This window comes from Phoenix dactylifera, chromosome 2, assembly GCF_009389715.1.
Source record: "Phoenix dactylifera cultivar Barhee BC4 chromosome 2, palm_55x_up_171113_PBpolish2nd_filt_p, whole genome shotgun sequence".
NCBI lineage: Eukaryota > Viridiplantae > Streptophyta > Magnoliopsida > Arecales > Arecaceae > Phoenix > Phoenix dactylifera.
This window is the reverse complement of record NC_052393.1, coordinates 8,590,898-8,615,978: the sequence shown is the minus strand read 5'-3', so window position 1 is coordinate 8,615,978 and position 25,081 is coordinate 8,590,898. Positions and strand designations below refer to the sequence as shown.

The 25,081-nt window shown below is 37.8% G+C and overlaps 1 protein-coding gene across 2 annotated transcripts; it reads left to right on the top strand.

Moving 5' to 3' along the window:
* The first annotated feature begins 2,294 nt into the window (after nucleotides 1–2,294).
* LOC103713583 (protein ARABIDILLO 1-like) lies at nucleotides 2,295–25,081 on the top strand. 2 transcript variants are annotated; one of them, XM_039120124.1, is made up of 13 exons: nucleotides 2,296–2,567; nucleotides 2,708–4,164; nucleotides 4,253–4,411; nucleotides 4,492–4,572; nucleotides 4,665–4,796; nucleotides 11,092–11,219; nucleotides 11,647–11,734; nucleotides 13,709–13,803; nucleotides 18,119–18,182; nucleotides 19,945–20,120; nucleotides 22,789–23,010; nucleotides 23,611–23,695; nucleotides 24,382–25,081. In XM_039120124.1, the coding sequence occupies exons 2-13, from the start codon at nucleotides 2,770–2,772 to the stop codon at nucleotides 24,568–24,570; spliced, it is 2,814 nt and encodes a 937-aa protein (XP_038976052.1). In that variant the 5' UTR covers nucleotides 2,296–2,567; nucleotides 2,708–2,769; the 3' UTR covers nucleotides 24,571–25,081. The 2 variants fall into 2 exon arrangements, with proteins under 2 accessions (XP_008798785.1, XP_038976052.1); XM_008800563.4 differs by having other exon boundaries at nucleotides 2,295–4,164.

Below are 25,081 nucleotides of genomic sequence, written 5' to 3'. Positions count from 1 at the left end.
AGAGCGCCATTTTTTCCAAAAAAGATTAAGCGGAATGAGGACTCTTGGGTGCAGTATTGGAATCAAAGCAAGGACCATCAAGAAACTGATTGTGGAGGAACTAACCTAGAAAGTTGATGGGGAAGGAAGAGTGCATGATCACTTTTTTTTTCCTAATACCCTTGGGGACTAAAAGATCAATATGGCCATGCTATGCTATATTTATACTAAATTTAGGATAACTAAAATCTAAACTAGGAACAAGAAGGAAAGAAAAAAAAAAAAAAGGTTTCCCCAAATCACTACACCCTTGATCAGTACCTCCCACAATATCTCTAGATCCTCCACGTCCATCGTAATTACAAAACTCTCAAATCCTAGCCACCTTATTAGGTAAACCTTTAGTTTTCTTGTACAAGATATGCTTGGGCTTTGCTAACAGGGCACATAGAAACTACGCAATGCTTGATGGCTTGGTTTGGTCTTGGCCTCTTGGGCTAAAGGGGTTATACAAGCACCTCAAGAGGCTCCCTTTTTTTGCACCAGCAATGTGAGACTAAAGAAAATCACTAAATCTCGTCAGAAAACTATAAAAGTGAATAAAATTATGAGGGTCTTAGACCTTAGAGGTCTTTGCAGATATCACTGCTTTGACAGTCGATCATACCAGGGATCTATTGTCATAACATTTCTAATGGTAAGCAGCCCTCCATTCGAAGGAATATGATGGTAGAATGTCCATCAGATATTTTTTTGCTTTTGTTCCAATTGTTCTCATGCGGACTATATGATATGTGTAGTCATAATCGAGTCGTTTTGGCTATTGAAGTGTCCCAGGGTGTCATTAGTTAATACACTTGGTCAGTTGTGAGATGTTGAAAGTTAGGCATGCCTACAGACTTCTCAAGGAGTTGCACATAGAAAGCAGATTTGAACTTCTCATCTAGAAGATCAAGAACATTGTCATCCCCCTTCGCAACCTCCTCCTCTTTCACATCCTTTTCATCCCCGTCTATTATTGCCGATTGGCGTACCAGCGTCGAGCACTTGCACAAATGTGGGAAGCAAGACCGGTGAATCATAAGTGTGCTTGCACAGTTGAGGGTTTCGACGACGAGAACGGGCATGAAGTGCTGCTGTTAGTTGAGTCCTTGAAGACCAAGAATGTTTGCTTCCATCTAAATCTGGAGAGAAGGGCGGCGACGTGATCTTTCTGATAGTCAACCATATATGCAAAAATTATTTTTCTATACATTATATATTTTTAATCATCAGCTTCTCACAAAAAATATTTCGGTGAGAAAATTTGCCTGTGAATTAAACGAGTCCTTAGTTCAAAAAAAGAAAAGAAGAAGAGAAGGGTTAGTTGTCTTTTCACCAAACAATAAAATATTTAAGATTTTACGCATTTTCAAGACGTAAACAATTCATAATCAACTAGTTTATTGTTATACTAGCTAGATAAAATTAGAATAAAGAATTGTGAATTGGGTAAAATGAGAATACAAGTGTCTGATTTCGTCCGAAGCTTGAAACTTATTTTGGCAACTTTGTAACTTTAGAGTACTAATGGGGCTGACCAAAAAAAGATAGAGAACTGGTAAAATTTATAGATATATAAGAAAAATTCATCTTTCATTAAAAGATACCAATAAGTTAAGGCGAGTAATAGAAAGTATGTACAATGGATGTTCAAAAAGAAATTGTGATGATAAAAAAAATATCAACTAAGATGCATAATTGCCAACAAAACCTCCTGCTAACATCCATAGCCCAGCATACGTTTTGATTATAAAGCTCCATGTTGTATATGAAGCTCATGCCATCGGGCAACTCGGTAATAAAATTGATTTGAATCCAACCTCTACAAGGGCACTGAGTTAATTTTGATTCCACGTCATAATTATTTTAGGGGTTTCTAACAGCAATTCAAAATATTTAGATATCTCATGCCATCACAACATACAAATGTACACATGCATCATGCATGCAGTGCCACTTAGCCAAAGATTTTCTGTCCATTTGTAATGTACCAAAGGCCATATAATTAGGTATCAAATTCCACAATTTTGGTTCCACTTATACAGATCCAGTTACCCCCCTTCCCTTGAAGAACTCTCTAGTCCCAATAGCACCATTAAACCAACAACACCAGACGGTAAAAACGCACCATTGATCATCTTCATCACACTCATTGCATTCACCTGGGAACTCAAACAAATTTCAGGTTCTCCGGTCACATAAGAAAACCAGCCAAACACACAATAATAGCCCGCCCCTGACCTCTCGCGTGTGTGTGTGTATATATATATATATATAGCTCTCGCGTTCTCTCGCCCTTCTTTCGGACAACGAGAAAACCCAAGAGAGAGGAGAGGCGGATCCACGCTGTGAGGGTTTCACCTCCTCGTCCCCCCTCCTCAATCCCGTCCGCCCTCTATATCACCTCCCCTCTTCCCCTCCTCGCCCTTCTCCCCTTATAGAAGTCCACGATTCCCCCCTCCTTTATACGATTAAAACAAAACGATCAAAAAAAATTAAATCGAAGCGCCCGTCCCAATCCCTCACCTCAAAAACGCCATCTCCAGGTACTCCACAACCCCTTGATTCTTCCTATATTTTTTGTTCTTGATCGATCTCCCAAGAAACTGGAGAGAGTTCACCTGCATCAACGAACGGAAACCTTCGAAAGATTTCTTAGAAAAATCCTCGAATTCTTGAATTATAGAGCCTTCGAGTTCCCAAAGCTTCTCTCCGCTTCTTGTTTCCGCGAATTAGGGTTTTGCCTCCATGAGCCGGAGGTTGAGGAGGCGAGGCGCGCAGTCTAAGGGTAAGGCGAAGGTCATCATCTCCCCGGTCTTCCCCGAGACCGCCGAGGACTGCGAGATCCCCCGCCCCGGCGGCGGCGGCGGCGGCCACTGGGCCGGGGAGGCTGCCGTGGACTGGACCTGCCTCGCCGACGATACCGTGGTCCAGCTCTTCTCCTGCCTCAATTACCGGGACCGCGCCAGCCTCGCTTCCACCTGCCGCACCTGGCGCCTCCTCGGCTCCTCCCCTTGCCTCTGGACCAGTCTTGACCTCCGCGCCCACCGCTGCGACCCCGACACCGCTGCCGCCCTTGCCGGCCGGTGCGCCCACCTCCGCCACCTCCGCTTCCGGGGCGCAGATGCTGCCGCTGCTGTCATGAACCTTCAGGCCCGCGGACTGCAAGAGATTGCCGGGGAGTACTGCAGTGACATCACCGATGCCACGCTGTCGGTGATTGCTGCCCGCCACGAGGCCCTTGAGAGCCTCCAGATCGCTCCTGACCTGTGCGAGAGAATCACCAGCGATGCTATCCGTCATGTTGCCATGTGCTGCACGAAGTTGAGGAGGCTGCGCCTCTCCGGCATCCGAGAGGTTGACGGAGAGGCAGTTGGGGCCCTTGCGAGGCACTGCCCGCAGTTGGAGGAGATTGCCTTCTTGGACTGTGGGAGCATCGACGAGACTGCTCTTGGGAAGGTGGCGTCCCTGAGATTCTTATCCGTGGCAGGGTCACGAAACTTGAAGTGGGCTACTGCCTCCCTTTCCTGGAGCAAGCTTCCAAACTTGATTGGTTTGGATGTTTCAAGGACCGACGTGTCTCCAAGTGCCGTCTCAAGGCTTCTCTCCCTGTCCAAAAGCTTGAAGGTATTGTGCGCTCTAAACTGTGTGGCACTCGAGGAGGAAGGGAGTCACAGTCCGATGGCATTTAGCAATACCAGGGGCAAGCTGCTGCTTGCCCTTTTCAATGATATTCTCAAAGGAATTGCATCTTTGTTCAAGGGCATTGTGGTAAAGGAGCAGGGAATCTTTGGGGAATGGAGAAGTTGGAAAACTAAGGATAAGAACCTGAATGATATCATGAGCTGGATTGAGTGGATCCTACCGCAATCACTGCTTCGTATCGCGGAGACTAACCCACGCGGCATTGATGAGTTTTGGTTAAGGCAAGGTGCTGCATTGTTGCTGAGCTTGGTGAAGAGCTCACAGGAGGATGTGCAAGAGAGAGCAGCAACTGGGCTTGCTACATTTGTGGTGATTGATGATGAGAATGCAACGGTGGACCCGGCAAGGGCAGAGGTGGTGATGCGGAATGGTGGGATACCTTTGCTTTTGGAGCTTGCAAAGTCTTGTCGTGAGGGTTTACAGTCTGAAGCTGCAAAGGTTAGATTTTGTGTTGATCCATGTTATCACTAGCAGATACTGGAGCTTGAGTTATCGGATGCATATAAATGTCCTCTTCAATGTGCAGGCCATTGCGAATTTGTCAGTGAATGCCAAAGTTGCGAAGGCAGTTGCTGATGAAGGGGGTATCAATATTCTTGCAGATCTGGCAAGATCCATGAACAGGTTGGTTGCTGAAGAGGCTGCCGGGGGGCTTTGGAACCTTTCGGTGGGAGAAGAGCACAAGGTTTACATTTTGTCTGTTGCAACTTTGATGACCTTTCATCCATGATGTTTGTGTTAGTAATTTATTGGATTTTGTTTCAGGCGGCCATTGCTGAGGCTGGTGGGGTAAAAGCTTTGGTGGATCTGATTTTCAAATGGCCCTCTGGGATAGATGGAGTTCTTGTATGACACATGCTTATGTGATACTTACTTGGTTTATCTAGAGTAGACATAATGTTCTCAGGTCCTGCCTTCTTGTATTTATTCTTAAACAGGAACGTGCTGCTGGTGCCCTTGCAAATTTGGCTGCCGATGACAAATGCAGCATGGAGGTTGCTGTGGCTGGTGGTGTCCATGCATTAGTAAAGCTTGCTCGGTTGTGCATGGTTGAGGGAGTACAAGAACAGGTATCACTGGTTTTATCCTTATTTCCTACTAGCATTATTATTATTACTTATTAGTTATCATCATCATCATCATCATCATCATCTTCTTCTTCTTCATCTGTATGTAGATAATTTTTTAACTAAACAATCTCATACTGCATCTTTAAAGCTTGTGTCCACATAACAGAGACACGCAAAATTTAGAAGACCTAAAAAAAATTCTAAAGCTTTGTCTTACATCAAATGATTTTGATCTGTTTTGTTCTCCTTATATGCTAGCAGCAATCATTCTCCTTGTCCCACAGTTTAGTGCACTGTTTTATATTTTTCCTCTAGCCCATAAATTGAGCAATAAACTAACTGGTATTGGCAACAGCACCAATCCAAATTAATTTGGTGTATTCGGCGGCTCCCTATTCAGTGCTATTTGGAATGTAGTTTTTTTTTAAAAATAAAGTTGCTATTCTTCATATAAATTGCTTTAGTTTGACATAACATTGGTTGTCGATTAACTGTTGTGAGATGGTTTTGAGCAGCCATTAGGCAAATGTCCTGGGGATGTTGGAGTTGTCTTGGAAAATATTGTCCATATTGAGCTGCTAACAATAGGAACAGAAGATCTTAGTACCGATAAAAAAGTTAAAATCTTAACTGGTATTGGCTGCAGCACGAACAGAAATCAATTTGGTGTTTGCAGCCAGGGGCGGCCCAATACATTTGAAGGCCTAAGACGGATTCAGTGAATGAGGCCTTTTTTTTTTAATAGTAAATTTTTTTAATAAGTATAAAATACTTAGAAAAAAGATATGAAAATAGATAGCCATCAAGTACATTATTTCAACAAAAATGCATGTATGCAACAAAGATAGATAGAAAGTTTTTTCAGTTTAATATAATTTTTAAATGGAAGCACGGAAAAGTAATTATGCTTAAGGAAGGGCCCAGGAAACTGATTAAATAACTGAGATAATGCTTGGCAGTACTGTTTACCATGTCAAGCAAGAGCAGAGTAGGAAAAGGTTATCCCATGGCACTTCATGGTCAAGGTAAAGGAAAGAATTTGTCCAGAAAGGAACCTCTCTATAAGAGAAAGTAGGGGCATTATGGGAAATTCACTCCATCTAATTAATAAAAGTCCCATCCCACCATCTCCCCTTCAAGCGTGTACCCAAGCAGCCACTGCAACATCGCAGCACAGCAGCCATTCAACCCCCCCTCCCTCCTTTTCTTTCTCTACCCTCCAAGAAGTCCATCTCCAATCCCCCTATCTTTCTTCCTGATGGCCCAGCTAGATCAGGAGTAATGTGAGGGAAGGAAAACCAAGACCAAAACCAAAAAAGAGAAGGGATGAAAGATAAGAGTGGCTTCAGACGTGTATCAAGCCAACCAAATCCCTCTTCTCTCTTTCTCTCCACCCAAAACAAAACTACTGTCCCCAACTTCCCAAATTGCCCCTCTGCAGGCCAGGAAACTCTCCACCTCCCTTCCATCAAGGGGGAAGACTCATAGCCAGCTCATGTTCCCGTTTTATATGGGGCCTTTGCTTCCTTTTGGTCAGCCTCCCGGAGGCCTTCCATTGGCCTGAGGCCTTAGGCGACCGCCTCGGTCGCCTAGGGCTCGGTCCGGCCCTGTTTGCAGCAATATATATCTGGCATGGAGAATGTTGTTATTCTTCTGATAAATTGCTTGGCAATTAACATAATATTGCTTGTCAGTTTGACTGTTGTACTGAAGTTCTAAGCTTCCATCAGGTAAATGGCTCGAGGATGTTGTAGTGTGTTTACTTGAAAAATATGCTATATGTTGAGCTTATAACCATGCATCAGATCTTAGAACCAATGAAAGGGTCAAAATCTTTACATTTTTGACAATGAGAAGTTACCACAACTATTAAAGGAGGGAAAATTGAACGTCATGTCCATTGTGATGATAGAGTTTCAAATGACATGGCATATTTAGTCAAAAACTAGCAAGTTAAATTCTTTCTTAGTACAAGCAACTTGACAACAGGGGAATTTGGTGGTGATATGTTAAAGTTAAAAGAATTATGCTACAAAGAATGGAAAAATCACCAAGTAGGGTTAGAATTTGACCTGTTGACATGCAATCCTTTCAAGAACAATGGACTTATATGAAGACAAAGTGACAGTGTTTTCCAGAACCTATTCGTCTTACTGAGAACAAAGTTTTACACTATTTTTATTGATAAGGCAATTGTTGGTAACAGCACATTTTTTGTCAACTTTGTATAATCAAATGATAATGTGCTGCAAGTTTCCTTTTAAGTTACACCTTTTTGAACTCCTTTAAATTGGTCAAGGGATGAGAATAGAGTCTCATGGAGCTTAAGTTGTAGATTAGGTAAAAGATACTTGAAGTTTTGGAAACTGGAGAACTACTAAAATGCATCTAGGGATCGAGATCAAATGAAATGAAGAAAATGGCAAGAGTTGAAAAATGGAGAAGTTTTTTTTTTTTTGATAAATTCCTTTTTATGTTTCTTTAAAGTGGTATTATAAATTAAACTAGCAAAGAATTTTGCAATCCCGAGATGCTTCTTAACATAGAAGTTTGCTATGTTTAACATGTATGGAATGCATTTGATTGGTGCTATTGACTGTGAATATGGTTTATGACTAGAACACTTGATACTTGGTCGCTCTTTGGCCAAATTTTGATGGAAAAAAGGATTTTTGTTCATAGATTAAAGTGCCTTATTGCGTTGTGTGGCACAAACTAGCATACTGGTGCTTAGCGCAAACTAGCATAACAGTGCCTTACTAGCATGCAACACAATTGCATACCACTGCTTGACATGTCGCAGTGCTATTGTGTGCCTGTGCATACCAAGCACTGGGATGATATGACAGTACAACCCCTACCAGTTCATAAAAAATGCCTAGGCAACCAGGTGCATACAAACCACTATGCTTGTAGTCAATATCTTTGGTGGCCAACTCTTTGATGGTTCTTATTCTGATCTAAATAATTCATTTCCTTGTGACAGCTTTCACTCTAGGACAATTAGGTAGTCCTTTAATATGGCAGTTGCACTTTGGTCACCAGGTAGTCATTTTTATTGGTTGGTCACTTTAGCCTTTCCCCCAGGCAGCCCTTTCCATGGTTTGCTTGCCCCTTTCAATACCTAACTCTGGATATGGATTGGCTTTGATACCAAATGATTTGTGATACTATACGAACTTGCTATTGCAAGGCTGACATGGTACCATCATGTGATACTTTAGTCCATGCATTGAATGACTTATAAATGTGGGAACTTGCTTTTCAATAAGATTGAGATATGCTTGTTATCTCTAAAGGGACCGACTTTAGTATGTTGAAGAAAGCAGCATCAAAGAATTTGAGTCACCTGGGCATATATTTTTGACAAGGAATGCTGAGATCTTTACATGCAAAACAAGGCCAACAATGTTAATACTTTTGTTCGTGGATGGTTTATATAGGAAGCATCAATTTAGATTTATGGGCAATTACCACTAAATGCTGGAGCCTAGGGGAGTTGTATGTGCTGATTCCTCTTCTTTTGTTGTTTACTGGATAAGTTATATTTTAGCTGACTCATGTCTGTAAGAAGGGATAAGAGGTCAACTTTGTGTCCCTTTTGTCTTATTGACATTGATTTCTGTGGTTAGTGGTTGATGGTATCACCTTACTTCCTAAAGAAGAAACAACTGGAGCTAATTTGGTCATTGAAAAAGATTAATAAGCTATTTACTTTATAGACCATTTTGCAGATGAGCTGATGTTTGGTATTCAGCTAGAGAACCTTTGGTATATCTTGTTTGTGACGATATAGTGTTTTATATCTGAGATGGTATAAGATTTGATGCTGAAATGATTTATGGATGGAAGTTTTAGCTTCAAAATATGGGAAATATTCTAAGTTAAAATGAAACATATAGATCAATTTTTGGTTACAAGTGGAAATGGAGATAGAGTGGTTGCTTCGGAGATCAGGTCCCTTTTTTCTGCTTTTCCCCACCTTCTTTCTCTTTTAAGTTTTCATGGTCCTTAGGGTGTCCTTATTTTCACCAATTACCTTTTCATGTCTTCTCACAAAACTCTTCATGCATTATGCCCTTGGAAAAGAACCTCAGGTACGATGAAAGAAGAGAAAACTCACAACTGAGCACTCTAGATTTGGTATCTTATTCAACCGTATAAAAAGAAAGGTGCTTATACAGTTTTTTTTTTAAAAAAAAATAAAACAACCGATGCCAACTTTGGATTTCTTGTAAGTCTTTAAGTTCCTAATTAAGAAAACTCGAAAGCCAAACTTCTGCCAAAAGCCATCATTTGCATATGCAAAATGGCAAAATCATATTGGTGGTTCTTCAGTAAAAGTAGTCATCATTTTCCTCTCCTTGACTTTGATTCGTGAGTCTTAGAGAAGCTAGAAAGCTTATTATTGTATTTCTTTTATCTCTTTGGACAATCAAGTATTCTAATTGGCAAAATCAATCTTTTTTTTGTGTGCTTATATTAACCAACTAGGACTATTAATTGACTCTTAATTATACAAGGATGTTGATACAACTTTCTATAGTTGTGGCTTGACAAAATAAACCTAAAATAGGACCTAAGTGCTCAAACTATCTATTGAGTGCTGGGGTTGCTTATTGGATGCCTATGTACCCATCTTTGTACTGAAATCAGGCTGTTTCCGCTTTGACATGGTGTCTCTTGGCCATATGGATGACCTTCCTCAGACAATGGGATGGTTGTGCGTTATGTGGTGCATTCTCGATCTTTCATTTTTTTCATTGCTTTCAAAGCATTTTTGCAAGAGGGAGCTCCTTTAGTTGCATCAAGTCATATGCTTTACAAGAAATATATAGTTCATCAGTAACTTTTTCACATTTTGTTTGTTAGGAAGTTTGTATTAGAAAGAATCTGAATAATTTTGTAGATGTTAGTCTGGCTGATGCTTTTATTTCTACTCAGTAGTTTGGAATTTTGGTCTTTGCTGGCAAATGATGCTCTTGGGCACTTTCAAATTTTCATAATTTCAACCTTTTTGCAATCTGTGATTGCAATCTGTGCTTTTTCTTATTATTCAATGATCCTACATATTTATCTCCTTAATAATTATTAGATATCTGTGCCACCCCCTCCTCCCCTGCCCCCCAAAAAAGATCATCTCACCCTCGAATTTTGTTTGAATTGCACTTTTTTTAGCATGATTGTGGACAACCAATTTATATTACGCCGAAAGAAAGACAAATATATGTTTGCACCTTTTCTTTTTAAATTTTAACATTACTTTTGTCTATCTTGATTAATCATTTTCATTCCAAGCTTTTTAATTTCGGATATGTCAGCTATCTCAGTGGGAGGCTGATACTCTAAGATGGGCTAAGATCTTCATTTATCTTGGTTGAAATGGAACTTTGGCAAAACTGGGAAAGAACTGAGATTTCCGAGAGTTTGGTAAATCCATGATTAGCTTCTATCTTAAGATATTCATTTGAATTTTTAATTCAAAAAATAATTCGCAATTCTAAAAAAACACTGTAGCAAAATTCTTATCATAATAAGGGATGAGATATATAGGTTTTATCATATTGGAGGTTTAACAAAAACTAGAAACTAGACCCCCTACCTACTGTCTACAGCTTTCAGTTCACAACTCAGTGGGCTTTGTTGTCTTTATGACACTCGGCCGGGTTCAACAACTACACCAAAGTGGAAGGGCCTAATGGCCTGAGAATGATACAAAACGAGATCTTGGCTGAAATATCAACTGTGTTGCAAACCTTTATTCATTCACTATTGGAATGATTCACATGATTCATGTTCAAGCACAGCTATATGGAGAGTGGAAGATGTACTAATTCATGCTCCTTTTAGATTACATTCTAATGGAAATGTTTATCTGAAATTACATTCTATTATAAATTCTCATCCAAGATTCTTTGTGCTTACATGCTTAGAATATGACCAGCACCAGAGCTGTAGTTTTTGCAGCACTTTGGCAATTTCATGGTCAAATTAGCATTGCCATTTCCATACATGTAATTAGTCGCAACAGAAATGCCACAATACTTATTCATCTAGAATAAGCATTGGGAATACATTGTTGGGAGTGGATGGCATTAGGTACCTGGCTAGATGCACTTTGTATCTATTACCGAAAATTTTGCAAACTGTGTCTGCAAGAATCTCCTTCCTTCCCACGTAGTTTGAACTGTATCTGTTTTAGTGCTATTTGATTCTTTCAGAGGTAGCATGCTGTTTCAAAGAGAATGCTGCTGCTTATTTGTCTTTTTCCTTATTTTCCTGTCCACATCTCCAGGCTGCTCGGGCTTTAGCTAATCTGGCTGCTCATGGAGATAGCAATAATAATAATGCTGCTGTCGGTCAAGAGGCAGGTGCACTTGAGGCATTGGTGCAACTAACTTGTTCTCAAAATGAAGGTGTAAGGTAATTGTTCTTATAGAAATAACTTTTGTGATCTACTCTCATCTTTTCTAATAAAGGATTTGTCAGCTCTAAGTCTCTAACAAACTAATATATTTTGCTTGGATCCAAATCTTGTTTAATGTGGAAGATTAGCTTGATTTGCCACCAAGAGGACATTTAAGCTGAAAGGGCAACTTCTTTATATGTTCCTCTACTTTCAAAGACTAACTAGTTGTGGCAATTTTCATCGCCATTAGATAAGAGATCTATTGAATCTTCTCTTGAAGATAACTTGTTTGCGATTTCATTAGTCTTGTTGCATGACGTGCTTTTGTTTAGCTCACTTTACTTTGCTTCATAAAACACCATTTCATTTTTTTTCCTGCATATTATTTATGCCTGTAAAGAAATTAATTCAATCTCTACTTCCATTTGTAAAATTAAACAGACAAGAAGCTGCTGGTGCTTTGTGGAATTTATCATTTGATGATAGAAATCGAGAAGCAATTGCTGCAGTTGGTGGGGTTGAAGCCTTGGTACGCCCTTTCTATTTCATCTATTTATTTGTTTCTACATTACAATCATTCAATATCGATTGTTTGCATCCTACGGGGTCTTGCTTTTGCGAAAGATTATGCAGATTATATGTGTGTGATTTTATTCTAAGCTCTGTGATTATTGTAGTGACTTGTCTTCCTCATAGCATTTGTTTATAAAGTTATCCATTTTTTTAAAGAACAAACGAAGGGAAATATCTACTTTTAGAATGAAGGGTGGAAAATCTCGCGGAAGAAAAAGGGAAACAAAGAAAAAAAAATGTCGGTTGTTGTCTGTTGCTCATGGATTACTGACTGTGATACCACTACTCAATTATTTACCCGTGCATAGTGGTTCGTACTAGCCATACTGTATTGTACTGATAAGGTATTGGTCTCAAAGTGCCCCTTGATGCTGACTTTAACCATACATGGTACATCACCTCTTATTTGTCATGCCGGCACCAAGAGGTGTACTGTGTTGGTACCGTGTTGAATTGATAAGATACCACTATAGATACTGGTACTGGTACTTCAAACCTTGGCACTTCAAACCTTGGCACTAGTTCTTACATTCATTTTCCTCAGCGTCTCTCTCTTTCTATATTTATGTGTGCGTGTGTGTGGATGGATGGATGGATGGATGATTGATTGATTCCTTTGAATGACACCTTGATCCTAAACCCTAAAGGCCTAAACCCTAAACACCTTGGGCAGACCAAATAATGAAGGAAAGCCATTAGTTCCTATTTGATCTACCCTGGCCTTAAGACACCTGGGTTGTGAAGGCTGTGAGACCCCTAACTATGTGGGCACTTGCTTGAGCAGTGTGCCCAAACTGATTAGGCTGCATAAGATCTTGAAACACCAAGGCGCATGCAGTGTTTATATATGAAATCTTGTAGGTATCTTTTGTGTTTGCACAGAGCTTAAAGGGTACAATGCTGCCACTTAATATTGTTAGTGACGTTGTTTAGATCTTAAAGAACACAATCTGACAATCTACCATAGTTAATTTTTTGCTTGAGTTTCATGGTACTGTCATGCTAAAAAGAAATACTTACCATCTCTTCCTTAAGAATGTTGTTGGAAATAGTTAAAATCTAGTTGATGCATATCTCTCAGATGACATGATGCAAGGCATGAGGTCTGCGACTCACATTAGCCCTTTGTGTGTATTCATGAGGTCTGACATTATATAAGCCCGAGAGCATTTTTGAACAATCTTGCCTTGACTAATATGGTTAGATGAGGCTCAAGCCATTCTGGAGAATGGTTGGCAGTTGTGTCTCCTTTGAAATCTTCATGCTATTGTGCATTGTCTTGTTATGCTAACTTGTTTAGTGTCCTCTTCAACTTATTAATGTATTTTCTTTTTGCTTTGGTTGCAAGAATTTAAATCTAAAGGTATTTAATTGCTAAATTTAAATTTTAAATTTAACTTCTTTCAACTCTCACTCCTTTTCATTTAACAGAGTCCTTTATGAATATATATAGTAGTTTAAGCTGTTTGGACTTTAGACCCTAAATTCTATGCTCAGCATTTGTGCCTGCTTTTGCTAGAGGTCTGTATTTTTCAGAATTGGTGTTAGAATTGGCCTCAACAACAGATACAGAATGATTTGCTTGTTTTTCTTTCTGATTTCATGATTTTACTAACATTTGCTTTGCACTTAGACAAGCGCTTCCCTGACCTTAAGCAATGATAGTGCTCTGCCTTCCTGTTTTTCTCTTTTTACTTGTCTGGATATTATGACTAGAGAAATTTGAGCTCTCAATTTCAGTGTAATATGACGTGTTATTTGCTTTTATACATCAGCAAGACTGACTGGCTTGCTCAGGTAAAATTAAGTAGTTCAAGGTGGTAAAGATTGTCACCTTGGCTCTTTTCCACTCATGAGGCTGGTTTTTGTGTATCTATTTAGACATTTTTACTGTATTAGTGCAATATCATTGTTTTGCTTGATTATGTAGGTGGCTCTTGCACAAGGATGTTCAAACGCTTCTCAAGGACTTCAAGAGAGGGCTGCAGGTGCTTTGTGGGGATTGTCAGTATCAGAAGCTAATAGGTAATCATCATCATGCTTAGGACAATAGCTTCTTCATTTCTCTTGGGAATGCTGTAAGAATATTGAAATTGATCATGGAACTCTTTCATGTTGATCTTATTCTTTGCGTTGATGATGAATTGTGGAACATTGTCATAGTAAACGTGTGCTTTAAGTAAAACATCTCCATAACAGATGAGGTTTGAGAGTAAATAACATCAATGGGGAGTTTTTGAAGTGACTGAGAAAATAACCTAAACTTTACTTCAAGGCAACTATGTAAAATCACCTTCTCTTTTAAAACATGTATTCATTGGCTGGGAGATGTTTCTCCAAACTTCTTGATTGGTCTTATAGTTTGCTTCTAAGAATATTCATAGTGGAGAAAAAAGCTTCCTTAGCAATAATTTTATGCATGGATGATGATGAAAGATGCATGAAGTGGGTGAAAGTATTAGTTCTATTGAGGTTTATTAAATTGTAAGGACACCATTAACAAGTGAAACAGGTGAAGTTTAGTCAACCTTTAACAAAGGTTAACGGTGTTTTGTCATCCTGATTACACCACCTCTGGGTGATTCAAAACATTCACATTGAAGGAGAGAGGCACGAGGATATGATGCTTGATGATGTGGAACGTAATCTTCACAGTTGAAGGTCATATAATTTTCTTGGGAATAATGAACTCAAGATGCAAATTTATCTGGTCTTCTAGGCACTTCAGCAAAGATTTTTTTCCCAAATTTATTGCTTATTGAAATTTGGGTACATTGCATTTGCCTAGTCTTCTCCTTCATGCCTAACAACAAAATGATGGAAAGGGAAAAACATACTCTTTTATTAACTACTTGATTGGAGCCTTTGTGAAGCACCATGTTTTTCTACCACATTGTTGTTTTTTATAATATTCCATCTTTCATCTGGCCTGTACTAGTGCTGCTTCTCATTAATAAGATTTGATTCCTTGTGTTGTCTGGTAAGTCGATTATCAATTTGGTTTTTATAATATTCCATCTTTCATCTAGCAGTTTTTCATATGATACCATGTAAAAAGCAATTCGAGGGGAAGTTATATATACATTATATAATTGTTTTAACTTGTACTGGTGTTCTAAGGGATGCCTGATAATGATCTCATGTTTGACAATATATCACTCTCCTTTGAGGTAAATTTTTGGGGAAAAAGGTTCAGTTGAGAAAAAACAGATTCTTAAATCAAAATTGTTGGTCGAAGCTACGTTAGGAGGGTTTATGGGTCCGTCCTTCATTCTTTTTTCATGGCTCTGATCCAGCTTAGCTGAAATTTCAAAGGGAGCTATCTTGCCTATCTACATATTCTGTTATTCTTTGCATATATCTACTATTTTTTGGATGCTAATTTTATATTTGAGTAAATGTTAGCCGCATATGCACCCTTCATCATGGTGTCTTCTTACGTCGTGTATTCTGTGTATAACTATATAAATGTGTACCTAATTTTTATCCCTAATGAGAACATTTGCTCCAACATTTGCTCCTCAAGTCTGGATAGAATCAAAATAGAATGCAACATCTTCTAGATCTTATTATCATTTCCTTAAAAAAAGGAATGAAATGATAATATTGAATATTTAGGAAATACACACTAGAGTTTACAATGTTAGAACATGCTTCTACTAAATCTTGGAGAATGGAGACATTATGTGCTTTATTGGTGTGAGATAAACTAAGAACTTTTTAAATAATTTTTGTGCCACTTGCCCCCTTGATGATATGTCAAACACAAATTGACATTGTAGTAGGTAATTGACATATTTGACTTGTATGACAGTCTTTAAGGTTTTGACCAGAAGTACCAATTTAGCACTATAATATCTCATGGTTGTCCTAGAATTTTGGAAAACCTTTCATTGCATCTTCATTTTGGACATATAAGCTTCTATGCTTCATGGTGTACAAAAGTAATTAGACTAAAAAGATTCAATCATTGGATTTAAGCTGCAATACCAATTGTGCATTATCACATAGAAAAATTCTCATCCTTTGCTGTTTGTTTTGCAATTTCATTTTCGCCTGGAATGCTCAACATTTTACTATCCACACCAATTCTGCATTATCACATAGAAAAATTCTCAGCCTTTGCTGTTTGTTTTACAATTTCATATGCACGCGGAATTCTCAACATTTTACTATGTTGGAGCCCTTTATGAAATTTTGAGGTACAGAATAGCTATAAATTTTGATTGGAATGATAGATATCTGATGATCAAATTAAATGAATCAGAAGTACTAGTAGAAGCGTAATGAAAGGGAAACTATGAATCTTATTATATTAGCTCCAAATAATGTAGTTTTTGCATTTTTTTTTCTTGAGTTCATGCCTTGGTAGCATATCACAAGCTAAGTATGTTTTGTGACAGTTACTTGTAACAAAATGCAAGAATTTTAATAGATAGCTATGATGGGAAGGATGCCAGTAAGGCTAACTATATGATTTCTAGCCATCCATATAGTAATTTCTGTAGAATGTGAAGGGATAATCCAAAAATTAGCTAAGTTGTGGTAGAAAGTGAAATTAATTGAGTCTTGTTGAATGATGCTATGCTGTATAAGTTGTCCGGAGAAGTCCTTAAAAAGATTTATATTTCAAATGGTAGATTTGACATGACCTAAATTTTCAACACATGAATGTGCAAAATCATTTAATTTGGAACATGAACAGGGACAACTCTGTAAAGTGTAGGCAATGCAAAAGTGCTAGATTATACAAGTGGGATACTTGAAGAGATCTTGAAAATAAGGAAAATTCCAAATGATTAGAGAAGACATTGTGGTGGTAGTATGAAAAAATAAATTACAGGAATGATGTATAAAGTGCATCAATTATCATAGAGTTACTTTAGTAAGCCATACTTTGTAGTTATGATAGTTAGTGAACAATAATTCAGCCTTTGAGAAAACATATATAGCTTTTATGTTCAGCAATCATGTAAGCTATTTTCATGCTTAGGCACTAATGGAAATACTAGTTCAAACTTCAAAGGTTTTGATTATGCACTGTTTCTTTAAGAACTTTAATTGATTTTGGTGAAGCATTTGAGTGAACAATAGGCGAGGTAAATTTGGTGGTCCAGAAAGATGTAAAGAGGGTATATTCATGGTATGTTGAACTGGCCCGTACCGGCCGTTTCAGCTTGTACTGGACTGGTCCGGTACGGCAGTGGAAAATGGTTCCAGCCCTTTTAGGACTGGAAACGAGCGGTACAGAGGCGTACCGGTGCGAATCGTTTATTAAGAATAGTAGTAATATGGATGAAGGAGTAGTGCAAGTCTTAGAAGCAACTACTGTTTGATTGTAAGCCTTTACGTACCATTATCATGAACAAATTAAATATTAATAATTTGGAGGAGGCCTAATCTTTTTGTACTCTGTTTGGATGATATTGTTTTAATTAATGAGACAAGTTCTGTTCGGAATCTGAATTTGACGTGAAGTCTTGGAGTATAAGGGTTGAGAAGTAATTGAAATGAGTAGTAAAGATAGAAATGCATGTTCAGTAGAGTTTGAAATTAAAATGTGGCACCTATCATTATAGGAAGTTTCTAGTCAAATTAATGTATAACCAGGTACAACAGCTCTTATCCATCTTCAGAGGGATGGGTTTTATCTTGCCACTGGTGGGGAATGCTACGCAAGAGGAATGGTGATTGTGGGGCTGTGCGGGAGATCAGCACCCACCCATCCACTCCGTGTGTCATGCTAATGCAGTCTGAAGCCAACCTGATTTTGTCCTTGTTTTATCAGGTCTGGTTGCTTGATGATCTTGAGGTTTATTTTTGGTTGCTTAATTTTATGACTGCTGTTAAAACATTTCCATGAAACAAGCTGATTTTAGCCTCAATTTTGGCTTTTATTTCAAAAGAGGATTTCGATAAAGCAAGCAGAAAGATACCTTTTATCATCACCAACTAAGAATTTCGTGAAACAAATTTGAAAAACCTACAAGCCAAATTATAACCTGGAGAGATAATTTCTGAAAATAGGGATGCTGGCTTACAACTGGTAAATTGCAAACTTATTTGCTCTGTAGATAAGGACTGGCATGATCATGCCTCAGTACTTTGTATAGTAACTTATCTAATGAAAACTTTTGTTTAATTGCTGCTTTGATAATTCTGTGCTAAATTGACTGATGATCATGGAAGCAGTTTATATATCATAAAGGAAATTGTATAGGCTATTACTTGAGTTAAAATGATAATGTCAATTTTTAAATTTTCTTATCTCCTATATTAATTGTTTCATCATTTTTTCTTTTATATGTTTACCACTGATGCATGACTTTTTGGTTTTTAGCATTGCCATTGGACGACAAGGTGGTGTTGCACCTCTAATTGCATTGGCAAGGTCAGATGCTGAAGTAAGTTTTGATTTGCTTTGTTGTTAGGCCAATGAATTCATTAAAGTTTTTTTTTAAAAAAATTAAGATTTTAATTGTTCTGAATAAATAAAGCTCCAACTTGCCTTATTAGGCATGAGTACTGAGGTAGGATTCTAAAAGCTAACATATTTGATATCTAGATTCCTTTTAAGTTGGATCTTTTTTCTTTTTTAACTTTCTAGCTTCAAAATATATGCATAATTATTTAGTTTGATATCTCAAATATCTAAACTGGAATGGCTAGTTGACACATAAGGCCCCTTTAAATAGCTGGGTAGAAGCTTGATGATTAGAAATATTCTTTAGAGTATTCAGAATGCTTGCATCTTTATAATAAAAAAGATCTCAAATAGCTGGGACGATGCATGATAGTTATGGTTTAAGATATCAGAATTTTTTTTGCTTCCTGAAATTCATAGTCTGTTGCCACATCTGGAAGTGCCACACATTGTATGCAGCTGAAGCCATAGCACTTGTTTATTTTAAGAAGAATTGCAATCTATGGGATCAGTATGACAGTATGGTGGTCAGCATGGACAGAAATTTCATTTGTCATTTAAGCACTACAGTTTCCATATGAAATGAGTGTATAAATATTCATTAATTTGTTGTTGGTGATTCATTGCGTACGTAAATGATATGTTGGTCCTCATCTATCACTGCCACTTGCTTCTTGTTGCTTAGAATTTGAGTATACTTTCTGCTTTCTTTGTCCATTCTAATTTTCTACTGTAAATGTCCATGCATACAAGTCGTAGGGTCATTAATCTAGTAAAGTTCAGAGGTTGATTTACATCTTAATAAAGTTATCTTCTGCATTGTTCAGTGGGTTACTTATGTTTATGTGCTGTTAGTTCTCTCTTATATTTGTGGATCTGGAGCAATACTACTCGTTGTTCAACATAGGTTTCCTGTATTAACAACTATAAACTATAGAAATCACACCTGATTATCATATAGCTGTGCATACCTACTTATGTGACAACTAAATTAGATAACTTCTAGTATAACTTTTAAAATGTAACTATGCTCAGGTCTGTAAGCATATTACTCTGGAAAAGTCGTGTTTGGTGAGCAGCTGTAATGGATTTGTCTCACATTAGAGTACTATAATGGGTCCAGTGGGAATTTATGCCAGTTATGTTTTCTTATGCAAGGAAACAATGCCTTAACTGATCTGCTAGAACTCCTTTATGTCCTGTCTTTACGTGGTACTGCAAATGTAAGCTGTGCATGTGTTTATTCCTTCGTATTAAAATGTAAGCTAATGTTCTTAGAATTACAGATTGTGCATGTTTTCTTATGCAAGGAAACAATTTCTTAACTGATCTGTTAGAACTCCTTTATGTCCTGTCTTTACGTGGTACTGCAAATGTAATCTGTGCATGTGCTTATTACTTCGTATTAAAATGTAAGCTAGTGTTCTTAGAATTACAGATTGGGCCATGTGAAGACAGAGTTTTGAATTTCAAACTATCAATCAAAGAGGGACCATTTATGCAATTGATTTTTCTACATGCTCTTGTGATGTTCTTAACTGTTGCTGGACAACTTTTGATCCTTCTTGTTTCTTCTTGTAAATGAATATGAGCACCTATGAAATTATTCATATCTTGCCTATATCTGGAACTACTTTTAACTGTATTACTTGAGGCTAGCATGCAGATTGTACAAATGTAGCAATATAGTGTTTCAACAATATCGAGCATATCGATGAGTTCTGTACTTTGTTATTTTACAGGATGTTCATGAGACTGCTGCTGGTGCACTTTGGAATCTTGCTTTTAATTCTGGTAATGCTCTTCGCATAGTTGAAGAAGGGGGTGTTCCGTCCCTTGTACACCTGTGCACATCGTCAGGATCAAAAATGGCTCGTTTTATGGCTGCATTGGCGCTTGCTTACATGTTTGATGGGAGGTACTAAGTTATACTTTTTATCCTAATCATGTCACATTTATGTGCTTCTAGTGGGGTGTAGTTTTGAGTGCCAAATTCATTTAGACTTCATCATATAAGCCTGTATTTTCTGATAGAAAATTGCTAGGATTGATTTTGATTTGACATATTCACATTAGTATTTGCTTGATAATTGATTTTGTTAGGCATGGTTTTGTACTTGAAAGGCTCCACTTTGTTGCATCAATGTAGTGATCTGTTGTAACCATATATGTTGTTACTGATTATGAGATTTTCCACATTAAATTGGCTGCAATGTTTTTTGGATTACAGCTGTCAAGAAATGGCTAGTAGGTAGAACCTTGATTGGGTATGTATATCATGTATTTAAGCGAAATTGCATGTGCCCAGGTCATTCATTCTTTTTTTTTGATTGAATACCTACTAAATTCTGATATGATAATGATAGAAGTACAAAGGATAAGTCACATTTTATGTGCATGAAATGAGCAATGCAAGATTACAGCATCTGTCCTGATGTCCCTTTAGTCTGTTTCTTGACTCGGATGTTCATTTGTCACGTGATTGGGAGGATAGTGGGTTGTTGCTTTCTGTGACATTTGTTTCATAAATAAAGACATCTGTTTCATTCAGATTCCAATTCAGGTAATTGTCATGTCACCAGATGACAGTGATTGGGGTAAGCTGAGTATGTTCTTTGTAGCTGTTGACTCAATGTTTTCATATTGCTGCACAAGAAAAATTAACATGTGGGGCTTGTTTCAGGAACATCACATGATATGCCTGAAACCAACATGAATCAAGTACTTAGTGTCAACCTGTTTCTTCTGTCTTTTTCTTTGCTAACTGCATTCTCAATTTTAGGCAAATAACAATTTTTTTCGATAAAAATCTTCAGTGAATTAAGGGACATAACTAATGACTTTTGTGAATGTTCTGGCTAATTTGGCTAACTACAATGATCTTGGTTTTTGTCTACTAATTCTTGTGGGCCTTAGACTGGGTTGATGTTTAAAGTTGGATAGATTTCAAAATGGTGACCCCTCTTTCTCTTTGCATACTCTATTTTGCCCACCACTTCTAGCATGCTTGTTTAGGTGACGTATTGGCACTGACTGCTTCAGTCTATATGTCCACTATAGCCCACCTAAAAATAAATCATGACTCTGAGCTGGGAGGATGGTTGGTGCAAAACTGTCTCCCTATTGTTTCTGTAGGACTTAGTGACGGTCTTCTTTGAAATGAAGTGAACCATCTGTTTAAAGCATAGAATGTCTATTTTGTCTCATTGCAACGACATCGTTTTGTAGGCAGTTGATTGCTCAGTAAATTCACCCCCCTCATGTTTTCATCTTGGTTGGAGGGATCTCCCATTTGAAGGATGTTATCCCTGGTAACTGATCACCAACAAGCTTGCTATACAATGTTAATAGTAGTTGCTAATATTCAATTATGCCTTGCCTTTGTAGCTTAGTGGGTTGCTATCACTCTCTAGAGGGATATGTAACATTTTGACTGTTCACCCGAAATTCTCTCTCTCAGTCATATCTTGAATTTGTCCTGACATTTGTGACTTCCTCTAGCCTTTTGTCTACTTTCTTGCTCTGCAATATATTCATTCAAAATCGACCCCTGACCATTGCCCTAGAAAATAAGAAACATGGAATGCAGCACAAGATAGATTTTAACAACTAGAGATGCTGGGACTTCACTTCTGAGTAGTTGATCAAAGTGGCAATGACTGGAATTGGATGTGATTTTTTTTTTTTTTTTTTGATGATTGGATTTGAATAGTTAAGTTCCATGAACATCATAGAATCAAAGGAGGAACCCCTTTTGAAGTTACCAAAATTGTGAAATTATAATATTTAATATGGTGGACTAGGAAGTTACTGGGTAGAATGTCAAACTGGAGGTAGAAGGCAGTTTTGAGACATGACATATTCCATTGTTACCTGCAGTTAAGTTGCATACTTGTAGGGTCGGTTCAAGACCTTCCATCCTGTTGTCAAAACTCACTCTCCCGCCTCCCGTTAAAAAGAAATCAACATCAATAATTGTGAGATGAAAGTTATGCTGCAGGGTCGCTAATAGATCTAACCTTGAAAGGTGTACGGGAGGGCTGGAGTTGACACTAATATACTATGACAAGATGAATGATTGCAACTTCTCAAATAGATCTAACCTTGATGTTCTCGTTCTTGTTACACTCTCATGTGCAAAAGGGTGGTTCAATAAAGAAATTTAAACTTATGGGCATTAAGATGATGTAGTTTGCAAACTGGGCAGAGACTATCTCTGGGTTTGGACATACCATTTAGTGCAGTTATATATATATATATATAACTGCACTAAATGATATGTCCCTGCTAGTGAAGTTGGTAGGATATGTTGTGCTGCATGTTTTTTTGAATGGATATGTAGAATTAGGAAATTGTGGCCTTAAACATCTTGTCTAGTGCAACATATACTCTTGCTGGAATGCAAATTTTATTGCCACAAGCTGCTAGAGACCAAGCTAAGAAGAATGAAAGTGCACTATAGTTCTTTTCTTAAGCTTGTTTTGATAGAAATCAAGGGTCACATTAGTACTCTGCCTTGCTGAAGTTCTGATAAAACTATTTGATGTTGCTGTCTAATTCTGGGAAATTTTGCTTTTTATTTACAGAATGGATGAGGTTGCATTGGTTGGGTCTTCTTCAGAAGGTGCTTCGAAGAGTGTTAACTTTGATGCTGCTAGAAGGATGGCATTGAAGCATATAAAAGATTTTGTGCTGACGTTTTCGGAACCACAACTCTTCTCCATGGCTGCAGCATCCTCAGCTCCTGCAACCTTGGCACAGGTAGCTGAAGCCGCACGCATACAGGAAGCAGGACATCTGAGATGCAGGTTTCTTACAGCTTATTTTTGTTACTAAATGCAAAGTTCTTATCTAGGATGAATGAATAATATTCAGTTCAAATAATGTGAATTTTCTAGCTCTATTTGGCATTACAGATTGTATACATGGAAACTGCTTTTCCTGATAGCAGGGCCTCTCTAGCCCTCGGTAGGCTTGTCCAAAAAAATTGGGACAACTTCATAGTGGGATTCAGGACTAGCACATCTTATAAAATATTCTCAAATTTTGATTGGTAGTACTTGATCCGTAAAGTTGATACCACATAGATGTGATGAGGCTCGTTGATTTTCCCTTTTTAAGTTTTCTAATATGTTAATGGTTGGTGTATTTTTCAAAGTTGCTTTAACTTAATTTGTTGTGGACTTAGGGTTTCAAGCGATAATATTTGTGAGTTGTTTCCCCAAATTGTATGTATCTGTGCAGTCTATATTAGGTGCCACCTTAATGTGCATTTCTTCTTATTGTTCCTGCTCTTTTTATCAAAAAAAGGGTGCATTCTTTTTCTTCGATCGTCTTATGAGTGATATTAATTTAAGAGAAGAGCTTTCCTTAACCTAACATAAACTTTTGCTTAACCTTCCTTTCAGTGGTGCTGAGATTGGGAGATTTGTTGCCATGCTTCGAAACCCATCATCCATTCTTCGAGCCTGTGCAGCTTTTGCTCTTCTTCAGGTAAATTTGCCTTACATTCTCGTTGCCTACTTATGTTATATAGCAGCTTGTGTTTTTTGCTTTTTTCTGCAGGTAAACCAGTTTAAAATTTTCCTCCTTGCCCCTAGTGACACTGTTTTTCCATGATAAGCATGTGTAATAATATCTTTATTTTTTATTATATATCTCATATCGAAAAGATCTGAGATCAAGTTATGCATGCAACTACCTACCTTGAGAAATTGTTCCTGCTGCTATTTTAGATATCAATGCTGTTATGGAATATTTTCTAATTTCTACTGATGGTGGCATGTTTCTTGTTAAATCATCTCTTGGAAAAATGGGACTGCAACGAGATCTGACTCTTGCTAAGTAAATCTTTGCCATTATTTGGTGTTATATTGAAAAATTATGCAGAAGTGGAAGTTTGAAATTTGCAACTTTAAATAAAATCCCCTGTGATAATATCTAGGAGATAGTGTATATCTATTCTAGGATTTTTCCTTTTTTACTTTGCAGAAGTCTTGATTTGTTATAAGAAAGTTTGTCCAGAGTTTCCTTTTATCTAGTGTCCTGTATGAAGATTATAGTTTGGACTTGCGCTTGTGCATACCCATTCGTCTAAATCCACATTTGGTCCAACTAGTCCATTTTTTTTTTTGATAAGAGAATATGGCCGTCTTATTACTATTTACTTGTAAATGCAGTTCACTATCCCAGGAGGCAGGCATGCAATACACCATGCAGGCCTCTTGCAGAAAGCTGGAGCAGCACGGGTCCTACGTGCTGCTGCTGCAGCTACCACAGCTCCTATTGAAGCGAAAATTTTTGCGAGGATAGTGCTCAGGAATCTTGAACACCACCAGCTGGAAGCTTCAATATCAAGTTTGACATAAAGAAATTTTTCTTCAGCATTTAGCAACAGTAGTTGAACTCTTTCTTTTGCCATGCATGAGCCTGAAATGGTGCCTGCGTTTGAATTCTACTCTCTGAAAATGCCGATTCCTTGGTTACTGAAGCTTCTGTTCCTCGATGGAGCTTTGGCTTTCGCTCCATTAAACTGGTTCATATCCTGAGACCTAGGTCCTTGACAAATAGAATTGAGTTGGGGCTTTCTTGTTCTTGTTAATTAGGTATTTATTAAATTGGCTTGGCTTGTCTGTGATGATTAGGGTGTGCGGTGCAATTTTTCTATTTCTTTGGAGTGTAAAAGAAGGTGCTGGCGGTTTAAGAATACCAGTATCTGTAAGTTTTGCACTATGTATTTTAACATTCATGATAGTATGTTTGTTATTATTACATCAAACTAAATGAAACTCAAGTTTGAAACTGAAGGAAACTAAATGATAACTGTAAAATGTAAATGCTACGGATATATTTATGGCTCATTTTGGACAACATTTCACT

Bases quoted from the DNA above. Each gene is read 5' to 3' on its own strand.
- LOC103713583 (XM_008800563.4), top strand. From the start codon at position 2,770: ATGAGCCGGAGGTTGAGGAGGCGAGGCGCGCAGTCTAAGGGTAAGGCG. The intron at 11,735-13,708 runs GTACGCCCTTTC...TTGATTATGTAG, and splicing joins TTGGTGGGGTTGAAGCCTTG to GTGGCTCTTGCACAAGGATG. The intron at 18,183-19,944 runs GTAAGTTTTGAT...GTTATTTTACAG, and splicing joins TGGCAAGGTCAGATGCTGAA to GATGTTCATGAGACTGCTGC.